The 26,888-nt window shown below is 57.4% G+C and overlaps 4 protein-coding genes across 6 annotated transcripts in view; 2 read left to right on the top strand and 2 right to left on the bottom strand.

Moving 5' to 3' along the window:
• Window positions 1-11,317, top strand: part of ITGB4 (integrin subunit beta 4) — a 28,857-nt gene extending 17,540 nt beyond the window's left edge. Inside the window, exons 27-41 of the mRNA XM_039715858.1 lie at window positions 277-481; window positions 952-1,112; window positions 1,464-1,644; window positions 1,840-1,977; window positions 2,499-2,681; window positions 2,870-3,001; window positions 3,978-4,178; window positions 5,041-5,214; window positions 5,699-5,872; window positions 6,775-6,924; window positions 7,646-7,834; window positions 8,087-8,242; window positions 8,662-8,826; window positions 9,257-9,370; window positions 9,935-11,317. Coding sequence (XP_039571792.1) covers window positions 277-481; window positions 952-1,112; window positions 1,464-1,644; window positions 1,840-1,977; window positions 2,499-2,681; window positions 2,870-3,001; window positions 3,978-4,178; window positions 5,041-5,214; window positions 5,699-5,872; window positions 6,775-6,924; window positions 7,646-7,834; window positions 8,087-8,242; window positions 8,662-8,826; window positions 9,257-9,370; window positions 9,935-10,065 — 2,454 coding nt within the window. The 3' untranslated portion in view covers window positions 10,066-11,317. The remainder of the gene's footprint in view (window positions 1-276; window positions 482-951; window positions 1,113-1,463; window positions 1,645-1,839; window positions 1,978-2,498; window positions 2,682-2,869; window positions 3,002-3,977; window positions 4,179-5,040; window positions 5,215-5,698; window positions 5,873-6,774; window positions 6,925-7,645; window positions 7,835-8,086; window positions 8,243-8,661; window positions 8,827-9,256; window positions 9,371-9,934) is intronic.
• Window positions 11,318-11,455: 138 nt separating this feature from the next.
• Window positions 11,456-16,899, bottom strand: GALK1 (galactokinase 1). The gene is made up of 8 exons (XM_039715854.1): window positions 16,564-16,899; window positions 15,592-15,781; window positions 15,158-15,277; window positions 14,522-14,657; window positions 13,969-14,150; window positions 13,602-13,752; window positions 13,237-13,399; window positions 11,456-12,554 (listed from the first exon to the last, which is right to left on the bottom strand). Exons 1-8 carry the CDS (start codon window positions 16,726-16,728, stop codon window positions 12,483-12,485), a joined length of 1,179 nt encoding a protein of 392 aa, XP_039571788.1. The 5' UTR covers window positions 16,729-16,899; the 3' UTR covers window positions 11,456-12,482.
• Window positions 16,900-17,046: 147 nt separating this feature from the next.
• Window positions 17,047-24,667, top strand: LOC120505402. 3 transcript variants are annotated; one of them, XM_039715853.1, is made up of 15 exons: window positions 17,047-17,585; window positions 17,949-18,056; window positions 18,141-18,207; window positions 18,335-18,491; window positions 18,574-18,619; window positions 19,491-19,549; window positions 19,656-19,691; window positions 20,683-20,735; window positions 21,006-21,138; window positions 21,220-21,416; window positions 21,612-21,657; window positions 21,751-21,816; window positions 22,295-22,354; window positions 22,492-22,574; window positions 23,014-24,667. In XM_039715853.1, exons 1-15 carry the CDS (start codon window positions 17,285-17,287, stop codon window positions 23,195-23,197), a joined length of 1,596 nt encoding a protein of 531 aa, XP_039571787.1. In that variant the 5' UTR covers window positions 17,047-17,284; the 3' UTR covers window positions 23,198-24,667. The 3 variants fall into 3 exon arrangements, with proteins under 3 accessions (XP_039571787.1, XP_039571786.1, XP_039571785.1); XM_039715852.1 differs by having other exon boundaries at window positions 17,047-18,056; window positions 23,014-23,108; window positions 23,885-24,667; XM_039715851.1 differs by having other exon boundaries at window positions 17,047-18,056.
• A 134-nt stretch (window positions 24,668-24,801) lies between these two features.
• On the bottom strand, window positions 24,802-26,531 carry LOC120505404 (histone H3.3A). Its single transcript, XM_039715857.1, has 4 exons — window positions 26,381-26,531; window positions 25,818-25,959; window positions 25,588-25,741; window positions 24,802-25,503 (listed from the first exon to the last, which is right to left on the bottom strand). The coding sequence occupies exons 2-4, from the start codon at window positions 25,943-25,945 to the stop codon at window positions 25,375-25,377; spliced, it is 411 nt and encodes a 136-aa protein (XP_039571791.1). The 5' UTR covers window positions 25,946-25,959; window positions 26,381-26,531; the 3' UTR covers window positions 24,802-25,374.
• Window positions 26,532-26,888: the final 357 nt, after the last annotated feature.

The raw sequence follows: 26,888 nt of genomic DNA, 5'->3' as shown, positions 1-26,888 counted from the left end.
CTGTGCCTGAGGCAGAGGGTACCAGCTGCCCCTGGAGCTGTGGGCACTGGGAGGCAAATGAGGATTGACTGGGGGATGAGGGGAGGCTCTTTGGGAGTCTCCTCATGGATACTGCAGGCTGTAATCTCAGAATCATAGAACAGTTTGGGTTGGAAGGGGCTTTACAGACCATCTCGTTCCAACCCCCTGCCATGGGCAGGGGCACCTTCCACAAGACCAGGTTGCTCAGAGCCCCATCCAGCCCCACCCTGAACACACCTCTTCCTTCTCCTCCAGGACTACCTCTTCACGGAGGGCGAGCTGGTCTTCCAGCCAGGGGAGACCCGAAAGGAGGTGCAGGTGCCCTTGCTGGAGCTGACAGAGATAGACACCCTCCTCAACAACTGCCAGCTCAAGCAATTTGCTGTCGACCTCCTCCACCCCAAGTACGGCGCCAAGATTGGTCGCTACCCCCAGACCACGGTGACCATTGCTGACCCAGGTAGGGGCTGGCAGCTGGGCAGTGGCAGTGGCTGCAGGGGCTGTGGGACCTTCTCCCCAGGCCAGCCCACCCGATGCGGTGCACAGAATTCCATCCTTGCCCAAAAAGCCGCAGCGAGGTTCCTCCAACTCCAGCTGGTAGATTTGGGTCCCCCTCTAGAGGCACAAGTGGGAATAGTCAGTGAATGGGAGAAGATGGATCGTCTCCCTCAGTAAAGAAATAGAATGGGTTCTTAATTCCTTTTCCTTGGAAATTTGAGTGAAAAGCCATAAAAATAAGGGAGAGGTAGGATTTGCCATGAATGGTGCGTGGTGGTTCCTGTGGCTGGACAAGCAAGCCTGTCATCAAGTGAGTCAATAACATAAATAATGTCTTTATCACAGCATGGCGGGGCAGTGCTGTGAGGCATGCTTCCTTCTGTTTCATCCAAGGAGGAGCACTGGCACTGATGTAAACTTTCTTGTCTGCAGAGCTGGTGGATGGTGTCCCCTCGATGACTGGCCTGGCCCAGGTCCCCCAGTCCCCCAAAGGCCGCCTGAGTGCACCGCTTAATCCTGATGCCCGTGCCCTCAGCTCCAGGGAAATCAGCTTCAACTGGTTTCCTCCACCAGGAAAACCCCTGGGGTACAAGGTAAGGGGTGAGTGGATCCCAGGGAAGAGTGAGTCCCTTCCTGCAGGTGTTTCACACAGACATTTGTACCAAAAGGGTCCAAGTACACACCCAAAAGAGGGAGCAAGTTCACCCCTTGAACCCTCCATCCTTGAGGGACCATTGCTGGTGGATGAGGGATATGCAAGAAAGATTCCTGGTGGGTTCATCTCCAGTTCCATCACTTATCATGAAGTGCCCAGACTGTCCTGGCCTCCCATTTCAGAGGAATGGCACACCACCATTCCCAGAGCTGATTTAGTAAGAGACAAGGAATTTCTCACCCATCACATGAGGTTCTGAAGGAGTCATGGCTTGCACTTGCTTTGCCAGGTAAAATACTGGATGCAGGGAGACCCTGAGTCAGAAGCCCATCTCATTGATGTCAAAACCCCATCAGCAGACCTGACCAACCTTTACCCCTTCTCTGACTATGAGATGCAAGTCTGTGCCTACAACGCCGTGGGCGAAGGGATTTACTCGGACATCGTCCGCTGCCGCACGCTGGAGGAGGGTGAGTGACCCCACACCTTCCTGCCCTCCACATGGCAGCAACTTTGTCCCTCTGCACCCAGCCCTGAGCTTCTGGTGCTCTTGGGGTCACGCCCTGAGTGTCTCGCACCGCAGCCCAGCTGTGGTCTGGGGAACCCTGGGCATCCTCTGGCTCCTAGCTCGCAGTGATGGGCGCCCTTTGCTTTTGCCTTCCCAGTGCCCAGCGAGCCCGGGCGCTTGGCTTTCAACGTCCTGTCTTCCACTGTGACCCAGCTGAGCTGGGCTGAGCCTGCAGAAACCAACGGGGTGATCACAGCCTACGAAGTCAGCTACGGGCTTGTCAACGAGGACAACAGTAAGAGCTCGGTTTTGGATGGGACAGCCCAGCTAGGCTGAGGGGCTGGAGGGCACTTCCTGCAGGCTGGGCCGGTCCCAAACAGCCCAGCAGAGCCAGAACAGCTCCAGGCATGTTTCTTTTGAGAACTGGGGTTTGGATGGGTCACTTCTTGATGGAAAGAGCACAGAAAAATCACCAGTCAGGATTTAACTACGCAAATGCCAAAAATACGTGTTCCCATTCACTTCTATAGTGTTTTATTTTGTTTTTCATCCCAAAAACTTAGTTCATAGGTCTAGATAAAGGAGTGGGGTGCCAGGAAAGAGTTATTTGCAACACACCAGCAACAGAAGACTTCTCATGTAGGTTGACTTCAGCATTAGGTTTGGGAATTCCCCTGAGGTGATGCTGCTTGTTGTGAGCAGCCCCAAGACCTGCTGCACCTCTTCCCAGAGCCAGGCTGTATCCTGACACCAAAATGTGGGGTGCTGTGGGGTCCTCTGTGCCTGCTGGGTGACAGGCATGCCCGTGCCTTGCAGTACCCATTGGGCCCATGAAGAAGGTGCTGGTTGAAGACCCCAAGAAGCGCATGGTGCTGATCGAGAACCTGCGGGAGTCGCAGCCCTACCGCTACGTGGTGAAGGCCAGGAACGGCGCGGGCTGGGGGCCCCAGAGAGAAGCCACCATCAACCTCGCCACGCAGCCCCAGCGCCCCATGTCCAGTGAGTGCCAGCCTGGGCAAGGGGCAGAGGGACAGGAGCAGTGCTGGGGAGAGCTCCCCGCCACCCCAACTGCTTCCCCACCTCCTGTTTGCTCTGCTGCTCCAGCCATCCTGAGCGTTGTACGGCTTTTTGCTGCTCGTTTGGTTTTTTTGCTGCTTGTCTAATGGCACTTTCCACCTCTCCTGCAGTTCCCATCATTCCTGATGCCCCCATCATTGATGCAGATGGAGGTGAGGACTATGACAGCTACCTGATGTACAGCGCAGACGTGCTCCGCTCTCCAGCCAGCAGCAAGAGGCCCAGTGTCTCTGATGATTCAGGTTCGTGTCTCTGAGCTTGAAAAGGTCATTTCTAACATTTGTTTTCCTTAACAGCAGCTTTCAGCAATGAGCTTCACTGCTGCTTTCCATCTCTCAGGGATGGGGAGATCCAGGTTGTGGAGATGGTGGAAATCAGCCTTTGCAAAGCTCAGTAGCTGCATCCATGGGAGCACTTGGCTGGTCACAGTGTAAATAAGGCCAGTGCCTCCTTGTTGTAGCCATGAGGCAAAGAGAAATCTCGGTGTGGGGTGGGAGAGGAGCTTTTCATGGTCCTCCCTGCTCATCTTCCCTTTGTGTTGCCATTTGGCTGCACCATGAGACACCAGCAAACAAGCACCAGCCAAGGCACAAAGCTCTGAATCCCCTGGATGCTCAGGGTCTAGGCCAAGCCAACAGGAGGGAACGCAGCAGTGCTGGGGAGGCACTGGCCTCTCTTCCTCCATCCCTTCACTTTCTGAATGACTCCCTGGTCTTGTGCTGGGACATGGACCACAAGTGAAATGATGAGGTGTATCTGTAGGATTTTCTCTGGAGGGTTCTCCAGGGCCTGGGACCCAAGAGTGAGTCCCTGGTCTTTTCAAGGTGATGGGAACATCAGGAGTCCAACCACCCTGAGTGCACATCAAGGAGTGATGAAACCTCTCCTGAGCAGAGGACAATTGTTGCAGACTCTTCATGCACTGACAGGCGTGTGGTGGGACTTTGCCTCTCACCTTCTGTGATGAGGGACACAGGGCTGGAAAACAGTCTGGGGGTTGAGAAACCTGCTGCGTGTCACGCTCCCACCACTCTCCACCTACCAGAATGTTGCACCACCTGAACTCCTCAGCTCACCCAGGAACACGGGCTGTGAACAGGCATCATCCCCACTGGTGCTTGTCCCTTCCTCTCCCCAGCAAGCAGCATGGAGGTGGCAGGTGGCCCACCCTGACCCCTGCAGACCGTGCCAACACCAGTGCTTGCCTTGTCCCAAAAGGCTCCAGGTGGAAATTTGTGCCGTTGCTGGGAGAAGACCTGGACCTTCGTCGCATCACCTGGAGGCTCCCACCCGAAACCATTCCCCGCCTGTCTGGCAGCAGCCGCCTCTCCTCGGACACCGAGGGGCTCCTCCATGAGGAGGACAGCGCCGTGGCTCCTGGCACTGTGAGGAGGAGCGGCACGCCCCGGCCCCAAGCAGGTGAAGGACGGCTCTGTCATGGCACTGAGTGTCCTGTCTCGTCCTGCTTTGAGCCGAGGGGCCAAGGATGGGCTCTGTGCCCCCTGCCCACCCCTGTGTGCCCGCCCTCGTGTTGGTGTGATCTGCTTCAAAACCTTGTCCTGGTGTGTCTGCTCACACGGGTGTCAAGGTAACCCCCATCTCGGCACGGACTTGGGAGCCTGCTAGCAAGTTGCTTCTACCAAAGGCTGGACCTTCGAGGCAGGAGCAAACTCAGATGATACCTGCCAAATGCCACCTCCAAGGCAGCTCTTCACCTTAATTAAGTGCCCTGAGCTTCTGGGGCAGGTCTGCTGGACTGTTAAACAGAAATCACTCTCTTGTAGGTGGCTGATCTCTCCTGGCCTGCTGGGAGGGCATGGGGATTTGTTTTTCACGGAGTTTGCTTTTCAGATCAACAGCTGAGATGGGATCCAGAATGAGATCTGGAGAAACCTCCTCTGTAAAGGGCCACTTTCCTTCTTCCACCTTCTATCAAAGTTCAAAATTATAAACCAGTGCTTGTGTCTAAGGGGAGATGTGAGAGAATGTGGCAAGAACCACAAGGCAGTGCCCCAGCAAGGCCGAGGTCTGGAGTTACCTTGGGCACCATGGGTGTGTCTGGTGCAGGGAGAAGTCTTTGTTTATCTCTGTTTCTGCGTCTAGTGTTGGGTGTTGTGGCTTGTTCTAGATGTAGCATTCCAGAATCACATTCCAGAGTGGCTGAACCTGGGATTCAGCTGAGGCAGGGGGGCACCATGATGCCTTCTGCTTCCTCCCCGTGGAAAGTGGAGCAGCAGCTTTGTCCACAGCCGCATTCCTCACGGTGTGCCCTCTTCCACAGAGCACTTGATGAACGGCCGAGTGGACTTCTCCTTCCCCGGCAGTGGCAGTGGCACCCTGACCAGGACAGCCAACACCAGTTACCACCAGCTGAGCTCCCACGTGCACCAGGAGCACAGGGTGATGGGCAGCTCCTCGCTGACAAGAGACTACTCCACAACGCTGATGGGGCACGGTGAGTACCACAGGGATGGGGCCTGCCCTTCCCTTCCATCCCTGTGACTGTCTTTGGACCTGCACCCTAAAGCCCTTGTGGGGTGAGGACTGTGCTCACAGCTAAGGTGGCCTATGACCCGCAGGTCTAGAGGGTCATGTCCCCACCTCTGGTGTCTTGGTGCTTTGCTAAGGCCTCTCTGCTTCCAGACAGTTTGGAAAGGGGTCCCACCCCTCACAGGCAGGGTGCTCAGGGAAGGGAGCTCCATCCTTATCCTCACACCATGAAGCACTCCAGGGAGGGCACATGTCTCTTCTCCTCACTCTGTCCAGCAGTGTGGTTGCCTTTCAGCTCCACGTGTGTCAATCAGCTGGTGCTGACAGGAGGTGGCTTAAAGATTCTTCAAACATGAGCCTTAAAAAGTCACCTGTGCAGGAGCCTGGGCTGAACCTGCTCTGAAATCTCCAATGGTGTTTTTCTCTTTCTTCTTGCACCATTTCTGTAGATTGCCAGGGGACACTCCTCCCTCCCATCCATGAAGATGCTGGGAGGACACTCCTCCAGCCCCGGGACGTGGGTTTCAGGAGCAGGGCAAAGGTGAAGGGTTACTACCCCAGCATTGGCTGTCGGGACTCTATAATCATGACTGATGGGCCCTCAGGGATGTGCAAGTACATAGGTACAGCTTGTCCAGTGCTTCCTCCCAGCCACACATCCCATAACAGCCCAGCCACCGTCCACCCATGAGCTGCTGCCATCCACTGCTCACCCCAAACCTCCTCTCCATGGCTTGCTGTGTGCTGTGCTGATCTTCTGGCCCAGCCTGCACCTCCATCACATCAGCTTTCCATTTGCAGGTGAATTGCAGGTTTCAGCCCATCTGGACTGATTAATTCACCAGCGCTGCTGCCAGTGTGCTCTGATCAGCCCATTGTCCTCATTCTCTTCATTCCTAACGAGCTTCTTGTTCTCAGTCTTACTCCACAGGCCTTTGAAGAGCTCTTGGGGAGAACGTGTGCTCCTTATGAGATGTCCCTCTGCAAGCTCCTTGTCAGTGAGGGGATTCAGTCCCTGGGTGTCACCTGGGAGGCTGCTGTGCTCTCTGTGAGCCTTGTGTCCCAGTAGGATCAGCTGAGGAGCACCCAGATGTGGTTCCAGGCCTCATGAACCTGAGGCCTGAATCATGAAGCCTGATGTAGGTGTAGATTAGGGCCAGTCTTAATTGACCTACACCTGATGAAGTGTATGAAGCTTCTGGCAGACTGGACAGGGTGCTTAGGGGTGAGGAAGGTCACAGCCAGCACCAGGCCCCTTCTCTGGGTCTCTGCCACAGGGGCATGTTGCTTACATTAATTTATCCCACCCAAGCTTGGCACCCTGAGGCCATGGGACATCCCTGTGGCTGTGCAGAGCCAGCCAGTCCCCCTCATGACAGCTCAGCTTGCAGAGGAGACATCTCACCACGTCCTCCCCGAACCATCAGGACCATCCCATGTTTGCCTGTGCCACCCCCTCCTCTCCCCCAGCCCCCTTAGCCCCCATCCCCAGAATCTCCAGCCTGATGTTCCCTTTGTGCCTCAGACTCCAGGAAGCCCCCGGGCATCCCCGACACCCCCACCCGCCTGGTGTTCTCTGCCCTGGGCCCCACGTCCCTGAAGGTGAGCTGGCAGGAGCCGCGCTGCGAGAAGGAGGTGCAGGGCTACAGCGTGCAGTACCAGCTCCTCAACGGAGGTCAGTCAGCACCCCTGGGGCTGGGGGGGACTTCCCAGTGTGGGGGGTCTGCTCTGGGGCTTCTGGCTCTGGATAACCCTGCTCTGAGCCACGGGGATTGGAACAGATGATCTCCAGAGGTGCCTCCCAGCCCAACCATTCTGGGATTCAGAGTCCTAAATCTACTTCTTGTGTAGCTTTTTTTTTGTTGTTTGTTTGGGGTTTTTTGGGGTTTTTTTGTTGTTTGTTTGGGGTTTTTTGGTGACAAAATGTTGCAGCTACCTCACAACTTTCATTCCCTGTTTCTCCTAGAGGGAGAGCAAGTCCTGGTGTTGTTTATAGACTCATCTCTCCACCAAAACAAAACCTCTTTTGACTGATTCTCTCCATCAGCACAAACATCTTGCATCCAATTTTTCAACACATGGGAGGGACTTGGAAGAAGGATTGAAGTGAAAATATCTTATTTTTACATTAAACTTGGGGAAGTATTAGTGAAAATATAATTATTTTGTCTGAAACTCCTTGAGCTTTCAAGAAGCTGGTGTTTGTCCCAAGCCTTTTTTGGAAATACGTCTCATCCTGCACTACCCATCATTGGTAGCAAGGTGTGATGCAGGTGCTTGGGGAGGGACCCTGGATGGCTTTTGCAGGCAGTTTGTTTGAGACACAATTTAGGTGAAAGTTGCAGCTCTTTGTGCCTGCCACATGGCGCTGACATCCTCTTCCCTGTGTGTCCCAGGAGAGGTGCACAGGATCACCATCCCCAACCCCAGCCAGAACTCGGTGGTGGTGGAGGACCTGCTGCCCAACCACTCGTACATCTTCAAGGTGAAGGCGCAGAGCGAGGAGGGCTGGGGCCCCGAGAGGGAGGGAGTCATAACCATCGAGTCCCAGGTGGACCCGCAGAGCCCGCTCAGTCCCGTGCCAGGTGAGGTGCTGGGCACAGGAGGGTGGCACTGATGTCTGTGGGTGCTGCCTGGCTGTTTTCTCTCCCCTTGCCACATCCTCACCTGTCCTTTCTTTCCTCTCAGTTTGGAACAGGACCTTCTTCCCCACACATTCACTTCACACTCGTTGTCCAGGCAGCTGAGCCCTTGCAGCTCATTCCATAAATGCTCTGTGCACATCCCTCCCAGGCTCCCTTTGCTGTGATTCTGACGTGTCCCCTGTGCCCCTGCAGGTACCCCCTTCACCCTGAGCACCCCCTGTGCCCCTGGACCCCTGGTTTTCACTGCCCTCAGCCCGGATTCTCTGCACCTCAGCTGGGAGAGGCCTCGTGAGCCCAACGGGCCCATCCTGGGCTACAGGATCACCTGTGAGATGCTGCATGGAGGAGGTACAGCACAGGTCCCTTGTGTAGTGCACCAGATACCTCCAGCAATCTGCTGCATTTTGGCTGGGACCAGTGAAAGAGTTGTTTGCTTGCATCAGTGCAGACAAAGTGGGGGCATGAGGCTGGTTCCAGGCCTGGGAGCTGGTGGCTCCTGACACTTTGTGCCATTGTGTGGTCTGGGCTAATAAATGTGGTAGGAAGAGGAAGGACCTCAGCCAAACCCCAAAAAGGTTGGTTGTTGAGGCTCCCCACTGTAGTGAAATGGGGTTGTTTTAAGCCCTAGGAGAAGTGGGTGCAGTCCTACAGGCTGTGGGTTGTAAAGCTCAGGGACAGCCAAGGCAGCAGAGTTGAAGGGGAGTTTGAATGTTTGGAGGGACCATCACTCTGCTCTGTCTTCACCACTCTGTATCTCCGTGGATTAGGGGAGCCCAGGACAATCTATGTTGAAGGAGACAACCTGGAAACCACCCTGACTGTGCCCCACCTGAGTGAGAATGTGCCATACAAGTTCAAAGTGCAAGCCAACACCACCCAAGGCTTCGGGCCAGAGAGAGAAGGCCTCATCACCATTGAATCTCAGGACAGAGGTACAGTACCCTTGTCTTTGTGGAGGTGCAAAGAGAAACCTTTCAGAGCAGGGAACACAACTCCTGTAGTCACTTTCCAGCTCTGGTGGTGACTCCACGCTCCATTAGAGACATGGAGACAGTTTTCCATGAGGGCAGTGCTGTGCCTGGTGAGCAGAATGAGGGAACACCTCCCAGTCCTGTGCACAGAATGAGGGAACACCTGCCAGTGTTTAACTTGTGGTGAAACTTCTGTCTGTTTGTACAAATGCCTGGAGGCAGCTTCTGACTGCCCGGTGTGAGACCTTTCCAGTCCTCCCAGTTCCTCCTGAACCTGGCTGTGATATCAGCAAGGGAAAATTCCTGAGCTTGCTGGTGCTCCCTGTGCAGGGTTGAGGAGTTGGAAGCTCTTTGTTATTTCTTGGCTGTTATTTCTTTTCTTCCTCCCCAGGTGCTTTCTCCCAGTTTGGAGGACAGCAGTACATGAGAGAAGTTTACAAATTCCCCACTGAATACACCACCAAAACCAGCATCAGCCATTCTTCTCTGGATCCCCACTTCACAGGTAGGGGCTCATTGTTGCTTTACAACCCTCAGAAAACAAAGGGTAATTCTGCTTGTCCCAAGGTCTGAGGCTGCTTTTACCCCAAGTGCCAAAGGCAGGGGAGGAGGGTCCATCAGGTGGGATTGAAGAGGGTCAGCTCTTTTCCTACACTGTGTCCCTGCTTTGCCCCAGGGAGAGCTGCAGTCATTTCCACACGTGCTGCCCAGCCCTGGAGGGAATGCTGTACGTGAGAGTCCTCCAGCACTATCACTAGGGACCAAATCAGAGCTCTTCCTGCAAGGTTCAGTCTCTTCAGAGCAGGCAGAAACAGAGCAGGGGGACAAACACCTTTATCCACATCAATGTAGCTGTCCCATGTTATCCCCCTTGAGCTCATGCTGTAACATGAGAGTTTGGGAGCTGTTGGGAGATCCATCCATCCTCTTGACTGCCACAGCAAAGCACTGCATCACTTGGTGTGGAGAGGTCCCTAAATACCACTCCCTGTGATGGAAAACAGGCTGCCTGGAGTCACAGGGCAGAGCAGTTCCCTGTGACCCCAGCCTTGGTGCCTTCCCCTTGCAGACGGGATGCTGGTGACCACCCAGCGCGTGGAGAACTCCAGCAGCACCCTGACCCAGGAGTTTGTGAGCCACACGGTGGTGGCCAGCGGGACCCTCACCCAGCAGGTGGAGAGGCAGTTCTACGAGGCCTGAGCCGGGCACCAGCAGGACTTTTGGGATCAGGTGCCAGCGTTTTATGGAACAAGCCAAAGGTGCTTCATGCAGGTGGTGCTTGGGCAGCTCCTCCTGCAGGCACAGATCTCTGTGGCTCTCCAGGCTCTGGACTCCTCCTTTGGAGCCCAGCACACTCAGCTGTGGCACAGCTGGGTGTGTAAGCTCATCCTTCAGGGCAGAAATTGGGGTGTCTCCAGGGCTTCAGCCTCCCCAGGTAAATGGAATGGAATGATTTTATTGTCAGGTCCACGGTTTTGAGAGGATCTCAGATGTCAAAACCATGATTTATAGAGGGTCACCATTTCCATTTTTGCTCCAGGCTCTCTGTTCACTGGAGTTGTTTTGTTCAGTATGGGGGTTTTTATGAAAGCTGCAAAGGTAGGGTTTTGGGGTAACCTGTGCTTTCTTATTGCACCTATTTGTGTCTGTCCTTTGCTGCTGACATTTGGTACACAATAGCAAAGACTAACCTTTCATTTGTGTTGCGTTACTTGATGGCCTCAGATGCTTTTTTTTTTTTTTTGCATACAACATTGTACAGTTTTCATAGTATATATATAAATATATATATATATGTATTTTATTATTTTATAAAAAAATGGAGGTGGATGAGATCTATGCTGAATGTGGAGGCTACACTGGGATTGTGGCTGCTGAGAAACATGAATAACTGGAAGAAATGAGTTAAGGGCTTGATCCAAAGGCCACTTGAACCCTGTGATGAGGCTGGTGGGCTCTGTCTTGGACCTTGTATCCTTCAGCACCAGAGGCTCCAGTCAAGGCTGCAAGGTGCCAGATCCACCCACTGCAACATCTCCCAGGTGGAGCCCTTGGACACAGAAGGGCTGGGAGCTTTCTGGAAGTGAGGGATGGGAACTGTGCTGGGATTCCTCACACAGCTGATGAGTGAGATTTCGGGGAGAAGTTGGGTATCTTTTAAAAGACTTTTTGCTCAGCAGCACCATCCATAAAGGGACCTGTGATCTATCAGCAAACACAAGAGAAGAGCAGGCAGGCACTCCCACCATCCTGAACAAGTCTGGGACTCTCTCAGCCCCAGCTTCAGCTCCCCTCACACAGGGCTGGGCTGAGCTGAGACCCTGCTGGGTTTGATGTCCCAGTGCTGGGCAGGATCCCTGGAGGCTCCCTGCCCTCTGCCAGGGAAAACAAGCAGTGTGAGCTTTCCCTGGTGTGTTCCAGCTGCAGGGGAGCAGGCAAGGAGCCTGCCTGGAGCAGCAGCTGCCCCTGCTGTGGGTTAGAGCTTCCAACCCAAGCAGCAGCTGCCTGGGCCCCTGGCAGCATCACCAGCCTGCTTTGATCTCACAATGAACCTTGGCTTTTTTGTGGTTTTATTTCTTTTTATATTTCCTTTTTTTTTTTTTTTTCTTTTGGACACTAAAGAAGAGCTCACCACCAACAGCTCCTTCTCATCTTCAGGCTTTTTATTTCACTGGGGGCAGGGCTGTACATCTTTCAGCCAAAGATGGATGTGGGTGAATCAAGTCCACAGGAGTCTCCACGACTGCAGATGGAGCTGGGTCAGTTTTGAATTTGGCTCAAGGGATCCTTCACCAGCCCTGAGGTTTTACTGTGCCTTCAAGAAGCACTTATTTCTCCTGAGCAGGTGCCAGTGGCATGAGGCTGCCTCCCTCCCTGCCCCCTTCTTGCCTGGGGTTGGGATTTTCTTTCCTCCTGCTCAAGGACTCTGTGACCCTGTCCCTGGGCTTTGTGGCCCAGGGTCAGACACTGAGAACTGCCTAAAAAGGGAGTTTCCCAAGCCTTTTAACCAAAGATGATCCTGTTCTCCAAGAGCAGAGCATGGCCCATCAGCTGCTCTCCAGGGACTCTGGCCTTCCCCATGCACATGCACTAACCCAGGCCTGTCTTTTTAAATTTCATCTGGTTGTTGGAGCTGTTTCAGCCTTTCCAAGACGGATACAGAGCAGGTCTTTGATCAGATGGCTTCTTCTTGCACTCAATAAATATTTTCTCTATATTCTGCCTCTTTATTGTTGATTTTTTTTAAGAGTAAAATAAAAAAAATCCCTCCCCCCTTCCTGCTATCCTCCATCTGCAGCAGATGCAGGGCAGGGGCCAGAGGCAGATTCCCAAGCAGGAACTTCTGCCACGTGTCAGTGCCTGCTGCTCCTGCACTGCCATCCCCCCCTGTGACTGCAGCTCTGGCAATGGCTCCTTACACCAGTGCAAGCTGGAGTGAAACCAGTATCCTCTGAGGAACAGTCCCAAGTGATTTTGGCTCACACGGGCAGAGAACAACTTGCACATGTTTTGTTTTTATTAGGTGAATGATGCAGATGGACAAACTGATCCCCTTGGAAAGCCTTGGGGAGGGAGGCAGTGCCAGCCCAAGGCTCCCAGGGGCGGTGGTCACTCCTCTACAGGGGCAGAGCTTTTGCCCCTGCCGAGGGCTTGGTGAGGTAGAAGGTGGCTGTGCCACTGTATTTCTCCTGAAAAACAAGAGGAGCAGTCGAGGCTGGGGTTCTGGGGCTGGGGGGAAAGGCCCTGCTGGTCAGTTCTCACTCACTCACTCTACCTCCTCTCTTTTACTGTAACTCCTGGTCATGTTTCCTCTCTCCCACCTCTGGCAGAGGCCAAAGCCCTTTTGGTCTCCTCTCATTTCAGACCCTCCTCTACCCCTTCTTTCACCCTCCCCCAGCTATTTTCAGAGTGCACCATGATCTCATAGAGCAGCAAAAAATGCTCTGCCTTCTTCACACCCCATTCTGCTGGCATTTCCAGCTACCTGTGCACGCCAAGATGCTGAGTTAGGGAACACTGGTGATGGCACTGAGATGTTTCCCAGGCTGTAATGGCCAGTGTTCAGCACAGGAGTACCCAAGCTCAGCTCAAAGCACTCTTCTGTGGATGGATTTGGCATTCCTGAAGCTCCCCCAGCACCTTTTCACCCCCTTTCTCAATGCAAAGAGGTCCTGGGGCAGGGCTTTGTGACTGGCACAGTACTGAACTGTCTGCAAGAGCTTAGTGACATCGAGAGACTCTGGGCTGTGGTTGGGCTCCACCAACCCCAAAGGGCTCAGGAGCGACAGTTCAACAGCATCCCCGTGCTGTGCCCCTCAGAGGTCCCTTGGGACCTTCCAGTCAGTCTCCTGGGGCTTTTCCACCCCCTACCTGGATGTGCTTCTGGGCTTTGGCTGCAGCCTCGGCCTCCAGCAGTGTCACCGTGCAGCCTCCGAAGCCTCCCCCGGTCATCCTGCTGCCATAAACCCCTTTGACTTCCAGGGCTGCTGCCACCAGCTCGTCCAGCTCCGGGCAGCTCACTTCAAAGTCATCCCTGGAGAGAGGAGAGCCATGCTGTGCCGTGTCCTGCACCCCGGGCACAACCATTGCACCCCTGGCAGCTCCAGCTCGTGTCCTGGTGCAACCATTGCACCCCTGGCAGCTCCAGCTCCTGGTGCAGCCACTGCATCCGTGGCAGCGATGCTGGGTGCTGCAGACCCTGGCCCAGGGCTGTCAGCAACCCCGGGCACCCTCACCTGAGGGAGTTGTGGCTCTCCACCATCAGCTTCCCGAAGGTTTTGTAGTCCTTGTTCTGCAGTGCCTGCGCCGCCTGTGATGTCCGCGCTATCTCGCCGATGACGTGCCTGGCCCGCCGGAACACCTCATCCCCCAGGCTGCTCCTGGCCTCTGCAGAGACATTTGTGTCCCTGCAGCAAAGCCCCACAGCCTGCAGGATGCTGCAGGGCCTCCCACAACCATCCTGTGCCAAAGCCTCTCTGCCTGCAGCACGCTCCCACCACAGGCCGCGCGCCCACCCGCCTGCCCCGGGGCTCAGCCCACGGGGCACCAAAAGCTCTCCGTGGCCCAAGGAGTGACCAGAGATGAGGAGGGGGCTGTCCCCACCTTCCAGCTCGGGCAGGGTGGCATCCCTGAGGCTGGCCTTGCCGAGGGCCGCCGCTGCCTCCTCGCACTGCCGCCGGCGCGTGGGGTACTCGCTGCCCGTCAGCGTGTGCCGCACGTTCGAGTTGGTGATGAGCACGGCCAGGCTGGCATCGCTCAGAGGGACAAGCACCGTCTCCAGGGACCTGCAGGGAGAGCTCAGCCATGCGCCCGCCCGGCTCCCAGACACCTGAGGCCACACAGCAGGCAGAGCCTGAACGACAGAGGCAAAGTCCAGGTGGTTTGGGATTTCACTCCAGCACTTCGCTCCCTCCAAATATTAGACCCTAAGGATGGCAGGAAAGACAGCCCAGGAAAGTAGCAGAAAGGTTGCAGGAGGAGGAATCAAGGCTAGGAGGAATTAAAGTGCAGGCTGCCCCGCCCTCATGATGAGGTTTTGGGCTGGGTTCAAAGGTTAACCTCTCCCTGCACTCCTGCCCTCAGTTCATGGCCACAGGGCCAGCTCACCCCCAGCTGCTCAGGGAGGTGGGCACAGCACAGCGAGTTTGATCCTGACCTGCAGTCGATGAGCAGCGCGTGGCCCTCCTGGCCCATCACGGATATGAACTGGTCCATGATCCCACAGGGCATCCCAGCAAACGTGTGCTCTGCTTTCTGGCACGCCAGCGCCTTGGCTACCAAATCCCCATCGTCTGTGCCACAGCAGAGACACACAGGTTAGCAGCTCCTTCCTGCAACTTTGTCCCTTGCCTGGGAGCAGGGGAAGCAAACGTGGAGGTGAAGGGTTGTTTTCCCATGGAATGGGGTTTTGCAGCTGCAGGTGCTTGCTGCTGCACCACTGCACGGCATCTATGGCAGCCTGGACCCCAGATCCAGCTGGATGTGATAACTGACACTGGTGTTTCAGGTATCTTGATTTTGGGGCTATTAGGGTGGGGAGAGGATGCTCCCAAGGGAACTTCCTCTCATCCCCCTAGTCAGCCCCAGGAGTGGTCCATGGATTTTAGAGTCTGGGCAGGTGAGGCTGGATGAGCCAGAGGAGCCACACAGGCAGGGCAGTGCCAGCGGGGGAGCTGTTACCCACTCACAGCAGCATTTTCCCAAGGGCTGTGGGACCTAGCTAAGGGCACCCCCTCATCCCAGCTCCCACCTGGAAGCAGAGGCCAGGGCCCAGGACGGGCTGCTGCCTTACCAGGGCAGAGCTGCTGCAGGAAGGTGTAGGTAGCCACCTCCAGGGAAGCCGAGCTGGAGAGGCCCCCGCCCAGGGGGACATTACTGGCCACGACAGCAGTGAAGCCTGGCACAGGACCACCTGCAGGAAGAGAAGGGAGGAGGGGGGCCATGAGCCCCTGCAGGGCTCTGTGTGCCCCACAGCTCACAGGGAATAGCACAAGGAGCCCCTGTGCAACATTTCAGAGCACAGGGTGACCCACAGCAGAGTGTGACCCTGCAGCCCCCCAAGCACAGGAACCTTGGAGCTGAGATGGAGTTTTCCGGAGCCTGGTTCTGGCAGAGAGCTGCAGGATTACACAGACACTGGAAGAGCCCCTGGAGCGCCCCCAAAGCTGGATCTGAACACCAGCTCCCTGCAAGGGGGCTCTGAGCAGCCCCCAGCCCAGGCCTTACCCCGGTAGTGCTGGATGACGCCCTTGACGTAGTTGGCCCAGCGAGGCAGCCCCGGGCTCAGGGGGCTGTTGGGACGGGGCGCCGGGAACTGCACCTTGTGAGGCTCATCCGCCTCTGCCGAGCTGGTGACGATGGAGATGGTGTTGTCCTGCGTGGGGGATCCCACCAGCACCGTCCCCAGCTGCAGGGCCTGGCGGGGGGAAGGTGGGTTCAGACCCTGCAGCACCCCTTGGAGCATCCCCACGGGTGGCAGGGGACAGCTGTGGCTGCTTCAGCCCACAGCTGGAGCATCCAAGTGTTGTCTTTAACCCCCCCGAGCCCACAGTGCACCCTCTGCTTTGGCACAGAATTAAACTCCCTGCCTGTTTACTGACCCACGGGGACAGTCTTGCCCCTAAATGTGCCTGACCCCCCAAGCTCGGTGCTCGGTGCTGCTTGTTGGGCTCCGGGGGAGTGGTCACCACACCAAGAAACCTCGGGAAGTTTCCTTGCCTGCCATGGAATTCAGCTGACCTGCTCCCACGCTCCCCGGCCTCTCAGTAATTAGCTGTAGGTTTGATTTAGGACTGAGTGGGGACTTTGCCTCTGAGCCAAAGCGGCTCGGAAGGAGCAGGAAGCTCCTGCTGTTCTGAACCGTTTCTGCTACCAAAACACCGCTCTTTGGGAACGGGAAGTTTGACGGGGCTGCAGAAAAAAGGCTTCAGCCTCTCAGAGAAGTGGCTGGGAAGAGAATCACATCCCCGGGAAGCCGTGAGGAGTCGGTCTGCAGGGGGGGCTGCAGCAGGTCCGGCTGCGAGCCCCGCGCTCCGGGCAGGGGATCCCGGAGGATCCCTCGGGCTCCGGGGTGGGGTATCCTGGAGGGGGCATCCTCGGAAGGGGCGGGAAGGCGGTGGCCGAGGACCCCCGGGCGGCTGCCGGGAGGACCCGGAAGGGTGACACGGCGAGAGCCCGGGGCCGGAGCACGGCCCTTACCATGGGCAGCACGAAGCCGTCGTTGTAGTCGGTGTGCTCTCCGATGAGGTTGACCCGGCCGGGGGCCCAGGCCGCCAGCACCGCCGCACCCCCGAAAGCCTCTTCGTGCGCCCGGCGAGCGGCCGCCAGCAGCGAGGAGGAACCGGGCTCCTGCGGCTCCGCCATGGCCGGACTGCACCGCCCCTGATGGTCCCGCACCGCCCCTGACGGCTCCCGAACCGCCCCTGACGGCTCCCGAACCGCCCCGGCTGCCCCGCGCCGCCCCCGAGCGCACCGAACCGCCCCGAGCGCACCGAACCGCCCTGGGAGCCCCGAACCGCCCCGGCAGTCCCGCACCGCCCCGAGCGCACCGAACCGCCCCTGATGGGTCCCGCACCGCCCCTAAGCGCACCGAACCGCCCCCGAGTACCCCGCACTGCCCCCGAGCGCCCCGAACCGCCCCGGCAGTCCCGCACCGCCCCGAGCGCCCCGCACCGCCTCTTCTCACGGTCCTGTGCACGCCGTTCGTGCACATCCCTACGGACAGGGCGAGCGCTCGCCCACACTCGCCCCGTGTGTACCTGCGGCGGGGCCGGCACCCAAGATCTATGACACATTTCCCAAAGCCCGTCCTAATACACCCAGAGATAAACGCGTGTTTGTTTTGCACGCGTGTCTCATATTTGCGGGCTCTGCCTATGCAATGCGTGGAATTTATACATCTGTGCAGACCAATAGGTAAATGTGTCACTGTGCTACACCTGTGTACACCAGCGCCTGTGCTTTCTGTTTGAGTACACGTACACCTGTGTGTGTGCGAGGCTCCCCCCGCCCGTGGGGCCGGGCTGCTCCGCACTGCTCCTGGGGCGGGGCCCGTTCCCCATTCCTGGTTCCCGGTTCCCCGTTCCTGTTCCCGGTTCCCCATTCCTGGTTCCCGGTTCCTCGGTTCCCGGCTCCCATCCAGCCCCCGTCGCGGGATCACCTGGCCCTGGGTGACGGCGAGTCCATGGCCAGGAAGGAGCCGCTGCTCAGCGCCCTTAAAGGTGAGCCTGGGGCCCCCCGACACCTGTGCGAGCTTCTCCGGGCAGCGCTCCGGTACCGGTCCGACCGGACGGACGGCGGGGCCGCGCTGGGGCTCCCCGGGCCAGCCCCGCCGCCCGACCTTGGCTTGGAGGAACTTCACCCGAGTTCCTGCCCAGCGCGGCGGCGGCAGCCGGGTCGGGCCGTGCCGTGCCGTGCCGGGGTACCGGATCCCCCCGCGGGGTCGCGCAGAGCTGTCCCCCGGTCCCTGTCCCCTTTCCCCGGGTGCCGGACCCCCCCGGGGGCAGTGCAGAGCTGTCCCCCGGTCCCTGTCCCCTTTCCCTGCTGGGCACCCACGGGTGCCGCCGCTCTCTGTCCGCCCCCAGGAGCGGTGCTGCGGCTGCGGGAGGGCGGCGGTCCCTGCACGGACGCCTCGCCGCACCTCGTGTCCCTCTGCCAGCTGCTGGAGAGCATCCTGCGCAAGGGGCTGCGACGTGAGTGACCCTTCGTGCCCGGGCGGGCCGTGGCAGCGTCCCCGGCCCCGAGGCGAGGGGTCTGGCACTCCCTTTCTCCCGCAGAGCCGGCCTGGGGCTTCCGCAGGCGGGATTACTGGCACTGGCTGGAGCAGCTCCCCGCGGGCACTGGGTGAGCGCCCCCGGGCTAGACTGGGGTGAAAACCCGAGCTGTGCTGGCCCCTGCCGCGACATGTCATCCCAAAGGGGCAGGGAGGACGCTCCGGTGTGCCGCCAAAGCTGTCCCCTGTCCCCCACAGGCCGAGCCCTCTGTCCGGCAGCATCCGCAGGGCCGCGGGCTGCGAGCGGGCGCGGACGGCGCGGGGCCGCGGGCGCTGCTTCCTGCGCTCCGCCCTGCAGGGAAAGGCGCTCCCGGCGGCCGTGGGGCAGCTGGCACAGAGCCCCCGGCTCCTGGAGGTGGGCACATGGTGGGGATGCTACCCACGGGCGGTGGGCTGCGGAAGGCAGGAGTAACCCGTGCTGTCTGACTGGATTTCAGTTTTATGATCCAGGGAGCTCCATCCTCGGCTGTGAAGATCTCCGGGGTAAGATGGTGGCTCGCCCGAGGCAGGATGCAGCCGGTGCTGTGGCACTGCGCTGCTGCAGGGAAGGGGGAAGACTCCACTGTGATTTTTTCTTAGCACTGGAATCTAAATACATTGCTGCAGTGATGGGGGGGGAAAAACCCCGCCAAAACCAAAAAAACGCCACCCGTGTAAATATTTTAACATGATTTGACTCCATCTAAGGTTTGCTTCAGTGGCATGGGATAGGAAAGTTTCTTCTGAAGTATCTTCCATGTTATTCATTTGTACCAAGGATTCTGGCTTAAGCAGAGCCAGTCTGGCTTTGAGGGGAGGCCGTGTTGGGTCGGCCTGGGCCAAGGGGTGGCACAGGGGTTTAAATGACCTTTACATTGCCTTGACAGGCTGCAGCACTCCATCCATCCACAGCCAGGCTCCTTGGGGGGCCAGGCCAGGGCAGAAGCCTTTAATCTTTTGATTATGATAAATAACCCCATGTTAAACCTGTACATCAATGGTTTATAAATCACCCGCGCTGCTGATGCATGAGCAGATTGCAGACCTGGCAGTGTGACTGCAAGGCTTGTGTAGGAGAGTCTGGGCAGCTTTGCTGTGCTTCTAAGGGGAGAAATAGTCAGTGGCATTTGCAAGTCTGCATTTGAATTTTGTGACAAAAGGTACCAAGGTGCTCCTGTGCTGGCAGCAGGAGCCTGGGATGAGCCTCCAGCAGCACTTGGGTGCATGGTGCTGGGATGCTCCCAAGGCCTCGCTCCCAGGACTCATTAGTTACACTGCAAATGGCTTTATCCTGTCCTCTGCCATGCCCCTGTGAGGCTATGGCTGCCAGGAGCCCAGCAGTGACACTGCCTCTCTCCATCCCATCCCTCTGCAGAGCCTTTCCTCTCGCTGCTGCTGGTGCTGACAGAGATGGATTTCTCCCTGGACCTGCAGGTGCAGTGGTGAATCAGTGGGGTGGTGACCAGCACGGGGCTGCCACCGTGGGGCCCTGGCCCCTTCCCTGGCGGGACTGGTGGTGCTGACACTCCTTTGTTTGCAGAATTGCAGCTTCTTGGACGAGAGCTGGCTGCTGCCGGTAAGAGCCCAGCGCTCCCGGGAGCCGCTTCCGCCACCTGGCCCTCCCTGACAAGTCAAATGAGGAAGATAAGGAACGGTTTGGTGGGGAGGGATTGCCACACACCCGGGGTGAATTGGCTCAGGTTCACCAGGATGAGCAGAGCTGCCTCTGCTGTGGAGGTTGGATCCTGCTGGGTACCTGCACCATCACCAGGAGCAGATCCCAGCACTCCCAGGAGTAAAACCAAGCAAGAGAAGTACCCAGGCCTAAATGGCTGATAGAAGTGAAGTTTTCCCATGCTCCCTTCCCTGATTTCTTGCCAAAAAAAATCCCCATTTCCCTGGGCTGACACAGATTACGCATCAGTTGGTTTCACTCTTGGTTTGCTCAGTGAAACATCAGTGTGCTATTGAGAACAGCAGGGACGCCTTCATGTCTTTTAACGACAAAGAGCATCCCTCCACCACCTTTTAAACCCAAAAGGATCCCCAAAAAGCTCGAGGCAGTTTTGGGGCTGGTCAAGGCATGCACTGAACCGTGGTGCTGCTGCAGAGGCTGGGATCCTGCTGGTTTTGGGGCATTTCTGGCAGCCAGTGCCCCCGGCCGAGCTGGCCGCGTCTCGGGGCCCCGGCTAATGCGATGTGACAGTAAGTGCTGCTGCAAACAGCAGCGCCTTTGGGGAGGGGCAGCTGCGTCCCCCGGCTGCGTGGGGACATGTAGGGTGAGGCAGGAGGGCTCTTCAGTGAGTTAAGGGTTTGCTGTTGCTTTGCCATCCCATGCCCAGAGCAGCTTTGTCCCTTCAGGGTCTGGGCACAGCCGAATCCTGAGAGAGGACAGAGACAAGCAGCCACTGATGGTCCCAGCTCAGCCTGGGGCACTGGGACTTGCCTCTCCCTGGGCCCCCAAAGCCCTGGGTTAGCATCAGTGCCAGAAATTATTCAGGGCATGGGGTCCCTTGGATGTCCCACGGCCATTGCCAAGGGCACTGTCACCATCCACTCTCTTTCAGGTGTGCACTACTTACGAGACAGTCCCGTGCCGAGCACTGGGGATGGTGCTCAGGTAGGAGCTCTTGATCCTCCTCTCCACTCTCCAGAGGGATCTGGTCACCACAGCACTGAAAATGCCCCAAAAAGGGAAATAAATATCCTGCTGAGAGCATTGAGGCTGCCTTGGGTGCTTTTCTCCCCATCAGCTCAGCCTTGCCAGTATCTGCTGTCCATGAGGCGGCTTTTCCCTGCATTCAGCGTGTGGGTGAAATGCCATGGATGGTACAGAAGGGGAGCCAGGCAGGCTCTCTGGGGCCGAGTTGAGGCTTGGCTGCACCCCCAGGTACGTGGACGGCCGAGTCTTTGTCACCGAGGTGCTCCCGGAGAGCCAGGCAGAGATGGACGAGGTGGTGCTGGCCGGTGACATCCTCGATGAGATCAACGGCTGCTCGCTGAGCTGCGCCTCCCCCGGGCAGGTGGGTGGGGGCAGAGGGCTGGGCTGTCCCCCTCCTCTGCCCCCTGCTCCCCTCTGCTCCTCCCTCCCTCCGTCCCTCCAGGCCGGGGCTGTGCTGCAGAGGCTGAAGGGACAGCCGCTCACCTTGCGCCTGCTGCGCTGGCGGTGGCACCACGGGAGGGTCTTTGAGCCTCTGCTGCCCTACCTGGAGGCCCTGAAGGAGAAGGAGCCCCAGTTCCAGCTGCAGCACAGCCCCCGGCACAGGGGAGAGGGGGAGCCCCGGCTGCTGCAGGGGGGCAGGTGGGTCTGTGCCATGGGCAGCCCCCCTGTGCCCACACTGTCCCTGACCTCTGCTCCAGGCTGTGGGGCCAAGGCTGCCCCCATGGCCTGGAGGGGAGGAGGGGGAGTGGGCTGGGAGCATCTTCCCTGCAAAGAGCAGCAGGAGGGATGTGTGGGGCCCTTCCCCTGATGCCCCCCGAGCCCTTTTCTCCCCAGGCTGCTCTACAACCTGCGGTTCCTGGGCCAGACCAGCGTTGGCACGGTGAGGCTGTGGGGCAGAGACCTGCCAGGGGGTGAATCATCTCTTCTGGAGTTCATGTGTCCAAGGGTTATTCCCTCTTTCCCATCCCTCCAGTATGGTGGCAAAGAGGTGCTGGAGGAGGCCATCCCTGCCGTGCTGCAGAGGAACTTGGCAGCACGGGTGAGCACGGGGCTGGGGACATCCTGGGAAGGGCTGTCAGAGGATGCAGGCCATGGATATTGTTTTCCAGCTCCAGGCTCACTTGGCTTGGCTGAATATTTGCCACCCCATCACCCCTGTGGGTTTTTTTCAGGTCAGAAGCATCTCGGCAGCCAGGATAGGAAAGGGCATTAAGGAAAAAATGCAGCCGCATGCAGGAAAGCACTTGGAAAACTCTGGGAGGGCTCAGCCTGATTCTGGGGGTGCTTTAGGGCTCAGGTCACTGTTGTTTGAGCCTCTGGGGATTGTTTGTGAAAAGATTGAAGTGTGGAAGCACTGAGTGGTGGGGGAAAAAGAGCAGCAGAGAGAAAATTTGAAAAAGCTGAGGCCGACTGTGCTTCATCACCTCTGCATTTGGATAATCTCTGGCTGGTGTCTGATTAAAAGCAGAGCTCAGGGCTGTGCTGATCGGGGCTTCTCACCCCTCATCCCCCTGCAGGAGGTTTTATTTGATGTGAAGGAGGCAGAAGTCCTTGTGCAGGAGAAGGCTTCTTCCAAGGTGAGTGAGTGACATCCAAGGTCGGGGAGTCTGGTGGCATGGGGAGCCCAGCTGGAGGGGACAGAACAAACCAGGAACGGGGCTGACAGGGCCTGACCACAGCCCCAAACACCGTCCCCTCCCTGTCCCCTGCACAGCTGCTCTGCTGCCATCCCTACCCCTCCATCTCCTGCGTGGGACGCTGCACGTGGAGCCCCAGGATCTTCGCCTTCTGCGTGGTGTGAGCTCTGCCTGCCAGGGGCACGGGGGGATGTGGCTCTGGAAAATGAGTGAGCCAGTCCAGAGCAGCCACAGGGGGATGTGGCTCTGGAAAATGAGTGAGCCAGTCCAGAGCAGCCACAGGGGGATGTGGCTCTGGAAAATGAGCACACAAGGCCCAGAGCAGGCACAGGGGGATGTGGCTCTGGAAAATGAGCACACAAGGCCCAGAGCAGGCACAGGGGGATGTGGCTCTGGAAAATGAGCACACAAGGCCCAGAGCAGGCACAGGGGGATGTGGCTCTGGAAAATGAGCACACAAGGCCCAGAGCAGGCACAGGGGGATGTGGCTCTGGGAAATGAGCACACAAGGTCCAGAGCAGGCACAGGGTCCCTGGTGCAGTGGGAGGCAGGGCTGGGCTCCGAGCTCTGCTGGATAATGGATGCGTTTCCATTTTTAGCTCTTCCCCCGAGAGCCCTGACGGGAGCACGTTTGACTGCCTGGTGTTTGCAGCCAGTTCTGAGCAGGAATGCGAGGAAATCATCGGCAGGATCGGTAAGGGAAGGGGTTATGGCTTCAGCTACCATCAGTCACACCGTGGAATACCAGGAATTCTGTTCCGGTCTGCCACATGCAGGATCTGACTTAATTCCCTCTGTTGAGGTTACTAAGATGAAGAGATATTTCTCTGGTGTGGGATTTTTTTTTTTAAGGACCACTAGACAATGATTTTATTTTAAGAAACAGCTTCTAGGCATACCCAGATGCTTCATTGTTTCCAGTAAGGACTTGGAGGAAATACCGTTTTCAAGGGATGTTATTTTAAACATACTTTTCTTGCAGGAGCTGAGGCTGCTACTGCAGCTCAGCACCAAAGCACGCATTCACAAAAAAAAATTCTGTGACTTGGAATTTTTCATTTTCAATTGGCCTAAATGCGAGCTGTGGGGTTCTTCCTGAATTCCATGGGCCACTGAGGATTCTGATGTTCCATGGGGACATTCCTGGCAGGCAGGGTCCCTGGAGAGACCCGCCCGGGTGATTGACCCGAGATCACTGAGCCCCACCTTTAGTGTGGGCTGGTGCTTAACTTTGTGTCTAAGTTGTGAACCTCATTACTTTGTATCAAAGGAATCTTTTCCCCTGCAGCTTTAGCAAGTAAAATAGGAAAACACTTGTTTAAAACCTATCATTTCAGAACAGGATTGTGGCAGGACTCTGCGAGCCAGGGGCTGGGTTTGCTCCAAGTGCTTGGAGCAGTGTAGGACAGGGAGGTGAGGAAGAGGAGGAGGCTGTGTAGGAAGGTGGGTGAGCAGTGCCTGTTCCTCCAGCTGCAGGATTTAAGCACACCGAGTGGTTTGTCTGAGGGAGGAGCACACCACGAGGCACCAGCAGCTGCCTCCCAGAGCGACTTGGGATGGAATTCCTGCTCTTCCTCACCATCCTGGTGAGCTCCAATTGACTCGAGTCTGGTGGGAACGGCTGCTGCTCTTCCCCAAGAACACCACAACACTTCCTTCCACTGGAATAAATCAAGCCAGGCTGGCTCAACCACTTCCCTGTGCTGCTGTCTGTGACAAGCCCAGCCTCACCTGCAGAGCCTGTTCGGGCAGGGCTGAGCAGCCGTGCCCTCCCCTCATCAGGGTTAATTAGTGCCCTCCCCTCATCACTGTTAATTACCCCGGGTCAGGCACACTCTGAGCACAGCTGAGGAACCCAGACCTGCCTTACGCCAAGGTTTGAGTTCAGTCACCTTCCATCCAAAAGCCTGGATGGGAAATGAGGATCTTGGAGCACGCACCCGTGTGCTGCCAGGGTGTAAAAGCAGCTGTGGCCCGTGCAGCTCCAGGACTGGCACAGCCCAATCCCAGGGGAATGCTCCCCCCACTGCTCAGGAACAGCCAGGTGGTTTTGCTTCAGTCAGTCATAACTCCAAAATAAACTCTCCCTGCATCCACTGGAAAGGAAGAACGAACTGAAGAGCTCAGCTTGTGCCCAGATTAGAGAAAAGCCCCCAAAAAGCCACTGCAGCCTCAGCCAGTCCTGGACCCTACACAGCCATGGGGCTCCCCTCTCACTGGCCACAGCAAGGACTTGAGCTGCTCCAAATCTCCAAAACACTCCAAAAGTTCTCCATTCTGTTGCCAGCAGAGGTCAAGCTGCCCCAGCAGCAGCCCACGATTACAGGAATCTGTAGGAGGCAGAAGCTTCAAGCCCATTCAAACCAAAATGACAAAGACTCCTCACATGTGAATGTAAAACATTTAATTTAAAAATGTTGACACTACAATATATAAAATAGCTATTATAAATGCACATAGTGTATTCTATAGCTGCCAGGTTTACGTTTTTAGGAAACTGTAAGTTACACTGTGGTTAAGACTTGTAGTTTCACCCTCTGAAGGAAGTCCACATTTGATCACAGTGATGCATGGTCAGACTAACAGCCCCAATTGTTAAACACTTGGATCAAGTCATAACCAGTTTTATTGCAAAAGGACCCTGTACACATTTATATCAATTCTAGTACCTTACAAGTTTATCTACCCAACAAGTCATTAACATACAGAAACATGCATGAGAAGCAAGAAAGAACACCCATCCCTTCTGCATATTAGCAACTTGTCACTCCCGAGCCCGAGGCTCAACATCACTGAGGTTTATGTGAACAGTCACTTTTAGCATTCATCCTGAGTGAAAGATGGAATGACTTAAGTACAAATGCAACATATTATAAACAATTTCTTACAAAAAAAGTCACAAATTAAAACCAAAGTATTTTACAGAATTAACTACAAAACACCATAAAAACAGCCTTCACTTAAGCCCTCTCTCCCCGTATCCTGCGAGCCAACTGGATATCTTTGGGCATGATGGTGACTCTCTTGGCATGGATGGCACACAGGTTTGTGTCTTCAAACAGACCCACCAGGTATGCCTCGCTGGCCTCCTGTTTCAAGAGCACAAGAAACGTTGTTAAAACCCCCGAGCGCAGCTCCCCCGGCGCCGCAGCCCGGCCGGCCCCCAGCAGTACCTGCAGAGCACCGATGGCCGCACTCTGGAACCTCAAATCCGTTTTGAAATCTTGGGCGATTTCCCTGACCAGCCGCTGGAAGGGCAGCTTGCGGATCAGCAGCTCCGTGGATTTCTGGTAACGACGGATCTCACGGAGCGCCACGGTTCCCGGCCTGGATAGGAGAGGGAGGAGGGGGCGGTGAGGCGGGGCAGCGGCTGCGGCAGCCGGGGCCGAGCCGAGGGCCTTACCTGTAGCGGTGAGGCTTCTTGACGCCGCCGGTAGAGGGGGCGCTTTTCCGGGCCGCCTTCGTGGCCAGCTGCTTGCGCGGCGCCTTCCCCCCGGTGGACTTGCGGGCGGTCTGCTTTGTACGGGCCATTTTTCCTCACTTACCTACAGAGACACACACACGTGTGACACCGCGGCCCGGCTGTCCCCGTGACCCCCAGGCCCGACGACAGCAGCGGCTCACGCTCCGAGCGCCCCCCGCCCCCGCGGCGGGCGGGCGGCCAGCGGCCTCCCCCGGGACGGGGAGGAGGAGTAACGGTTACCCCGCCGCCCCCGCCTCGCGGCCCGGCCGCTCCCCTCCCCGGGGAGCGCGCACTGAGTCACGCCGCCTCCTCCTTCCTCCCGGCCCGCTCCGGGGTGTGGGGGGGAGGTGCAATGGTGGGGGATGGGAACCGGCCGTGACTCAGGGCACGTAGGCAAGGCCCGGCCTGCCCGCCGCCGCCGCGCTCCGGGAAGAACGCAAGGCCGCGAACGGCCGCGCAGCACCACCGCCCGCTTCGAGACGCGCCCGCTGTGCGGTACTTACCGGTAGGAAGAGAAGGAAGCGCCGGTGCCGGTAGCGCTGCGCGCCGAAGCCTCCACGCCGTGCCGCTGCCCGAGCCGCTCCTCAGCCGCCGCGCCGCTCACTGCGCCCTCCCCGCCGCGGGGACACGCTCTTTATAGTGGGGGCGCGCGCGCGGCGCGGTGACGTCACAATGCCTGTAAGCAACGCGCCGCGCTATTGGCCGGGACCTCCGCCGGCGCCGTCGCGTCACCGCACACAAAGGCCGTGCTCCGGTTCCCCCGCGCTGATTGGGCGCGCGGCCGGGCGCTGATTGGTTGTTAAAGTAGGTGCCCGATTGGGTGTTGAGGGAGGAGAAGGACCCAATCGGCGGCGGGCGGGCGCTCTGCGCGCTGATTGGACGAAACGGGGCAGGGTTTGGATCCTACCCTTTGTTGCGAAGCTCCACAATGGGAAGTCAATAGGAGCGGGGCGAGCGGCGGCGGCGCCGCGGGATCCCCCGGGCACCCCCGGCCTGCCGAGCCCCGGGCAC

The sequence above is a fragment of the Passer montanus genome, unplaced genomic scaffold, assembly GCF_014805655.1.
Source record: "Passer montanus isolate IOZ18808 unplaced genomic scaffold, ASM1480565v1 scaffold35, whole genome shotgun sequence".
Taxonomy (NCBI): domain Eukaryota; kingdom Metazoa; phylum Chordata; class Aves; order Passeriformes; family Passeridae; genus Passer; species Passer montanus.
Note: the sequence above shows the minus strand (reverse complement) of the source record. Positions and strands in the feature narration are given on the sequence as shown.

Excerpts from the sequence above, each read along its gene's own strand:
- LOC120505402 (XM_039715851.1), top strand. The coding sequence starts at position 17,285 with ATGTGTCACTGTGCTACACCTGTGTACACCAGCGCCTGTGCTTTCTGT. Across the intron at positions 18,057-18,140 it reads CCTGCGCAAGGGGCTGCGAC|AGCCGGCCTGGGGCTTCCGC; the intron begins GTGAGTGACCCT and ends TTTCTCCCGCAG. Across the intron at positions 21,817-22,294 it reads AGAGGAACTTGGCAGCACGG|GAGGTTTTATTTGATGTGAA; the intron begins GTGAGCACGGGG and ends ATCCCCCTGCAG.
- GALK1 (XM_039715854.1), bottom strand. The coding sequence starts at position 16,728 with ATGGCGGAGCCGCAGGAGCCCGGTTCCTCCTCGCTGCTGGCGGCCGCT. Across the intron at positions 15,782-16,563 it reads ACGGCTTCGTGCTGCCCATG|GCCCTGCAGCTGGGGACGGT; the intron begins GTAAGGGCCGTG and ends TCCCCCCGCCAG. Across the intron at positions 12,555-13,236 it reads AAGCCCAGAAGCACATCCAG|GAGAAATACAGTGGCACAGC; the intron begins GTAGGGGGTGGA and ends CTTGTTTTTCAG.
- LOC120505404 (XM_039715857.1), bottom strand. The coding sequence starts at position 25,945 with ATGGCCCGTACAAAGCAGACCGCCCGCAAGTCCACCGGGGGGAAGGCG. Across the intron at positions 25,742-25,817 it reads AAGAAGCCTCACCGCTACAG|GCCGGGAACCGTGGCGCTCC; the intron begins GTAAGGCCCTCG and ends TCTCCTATCCAG. Across the intron at positions 25,504-25,587 it reads CGGCCATCGGTGCTCTGCAG|GAGGCCAGCGAGGCATACCT; the intron begins GTACTGCTGGGG and ends CTCTTGAAACAG.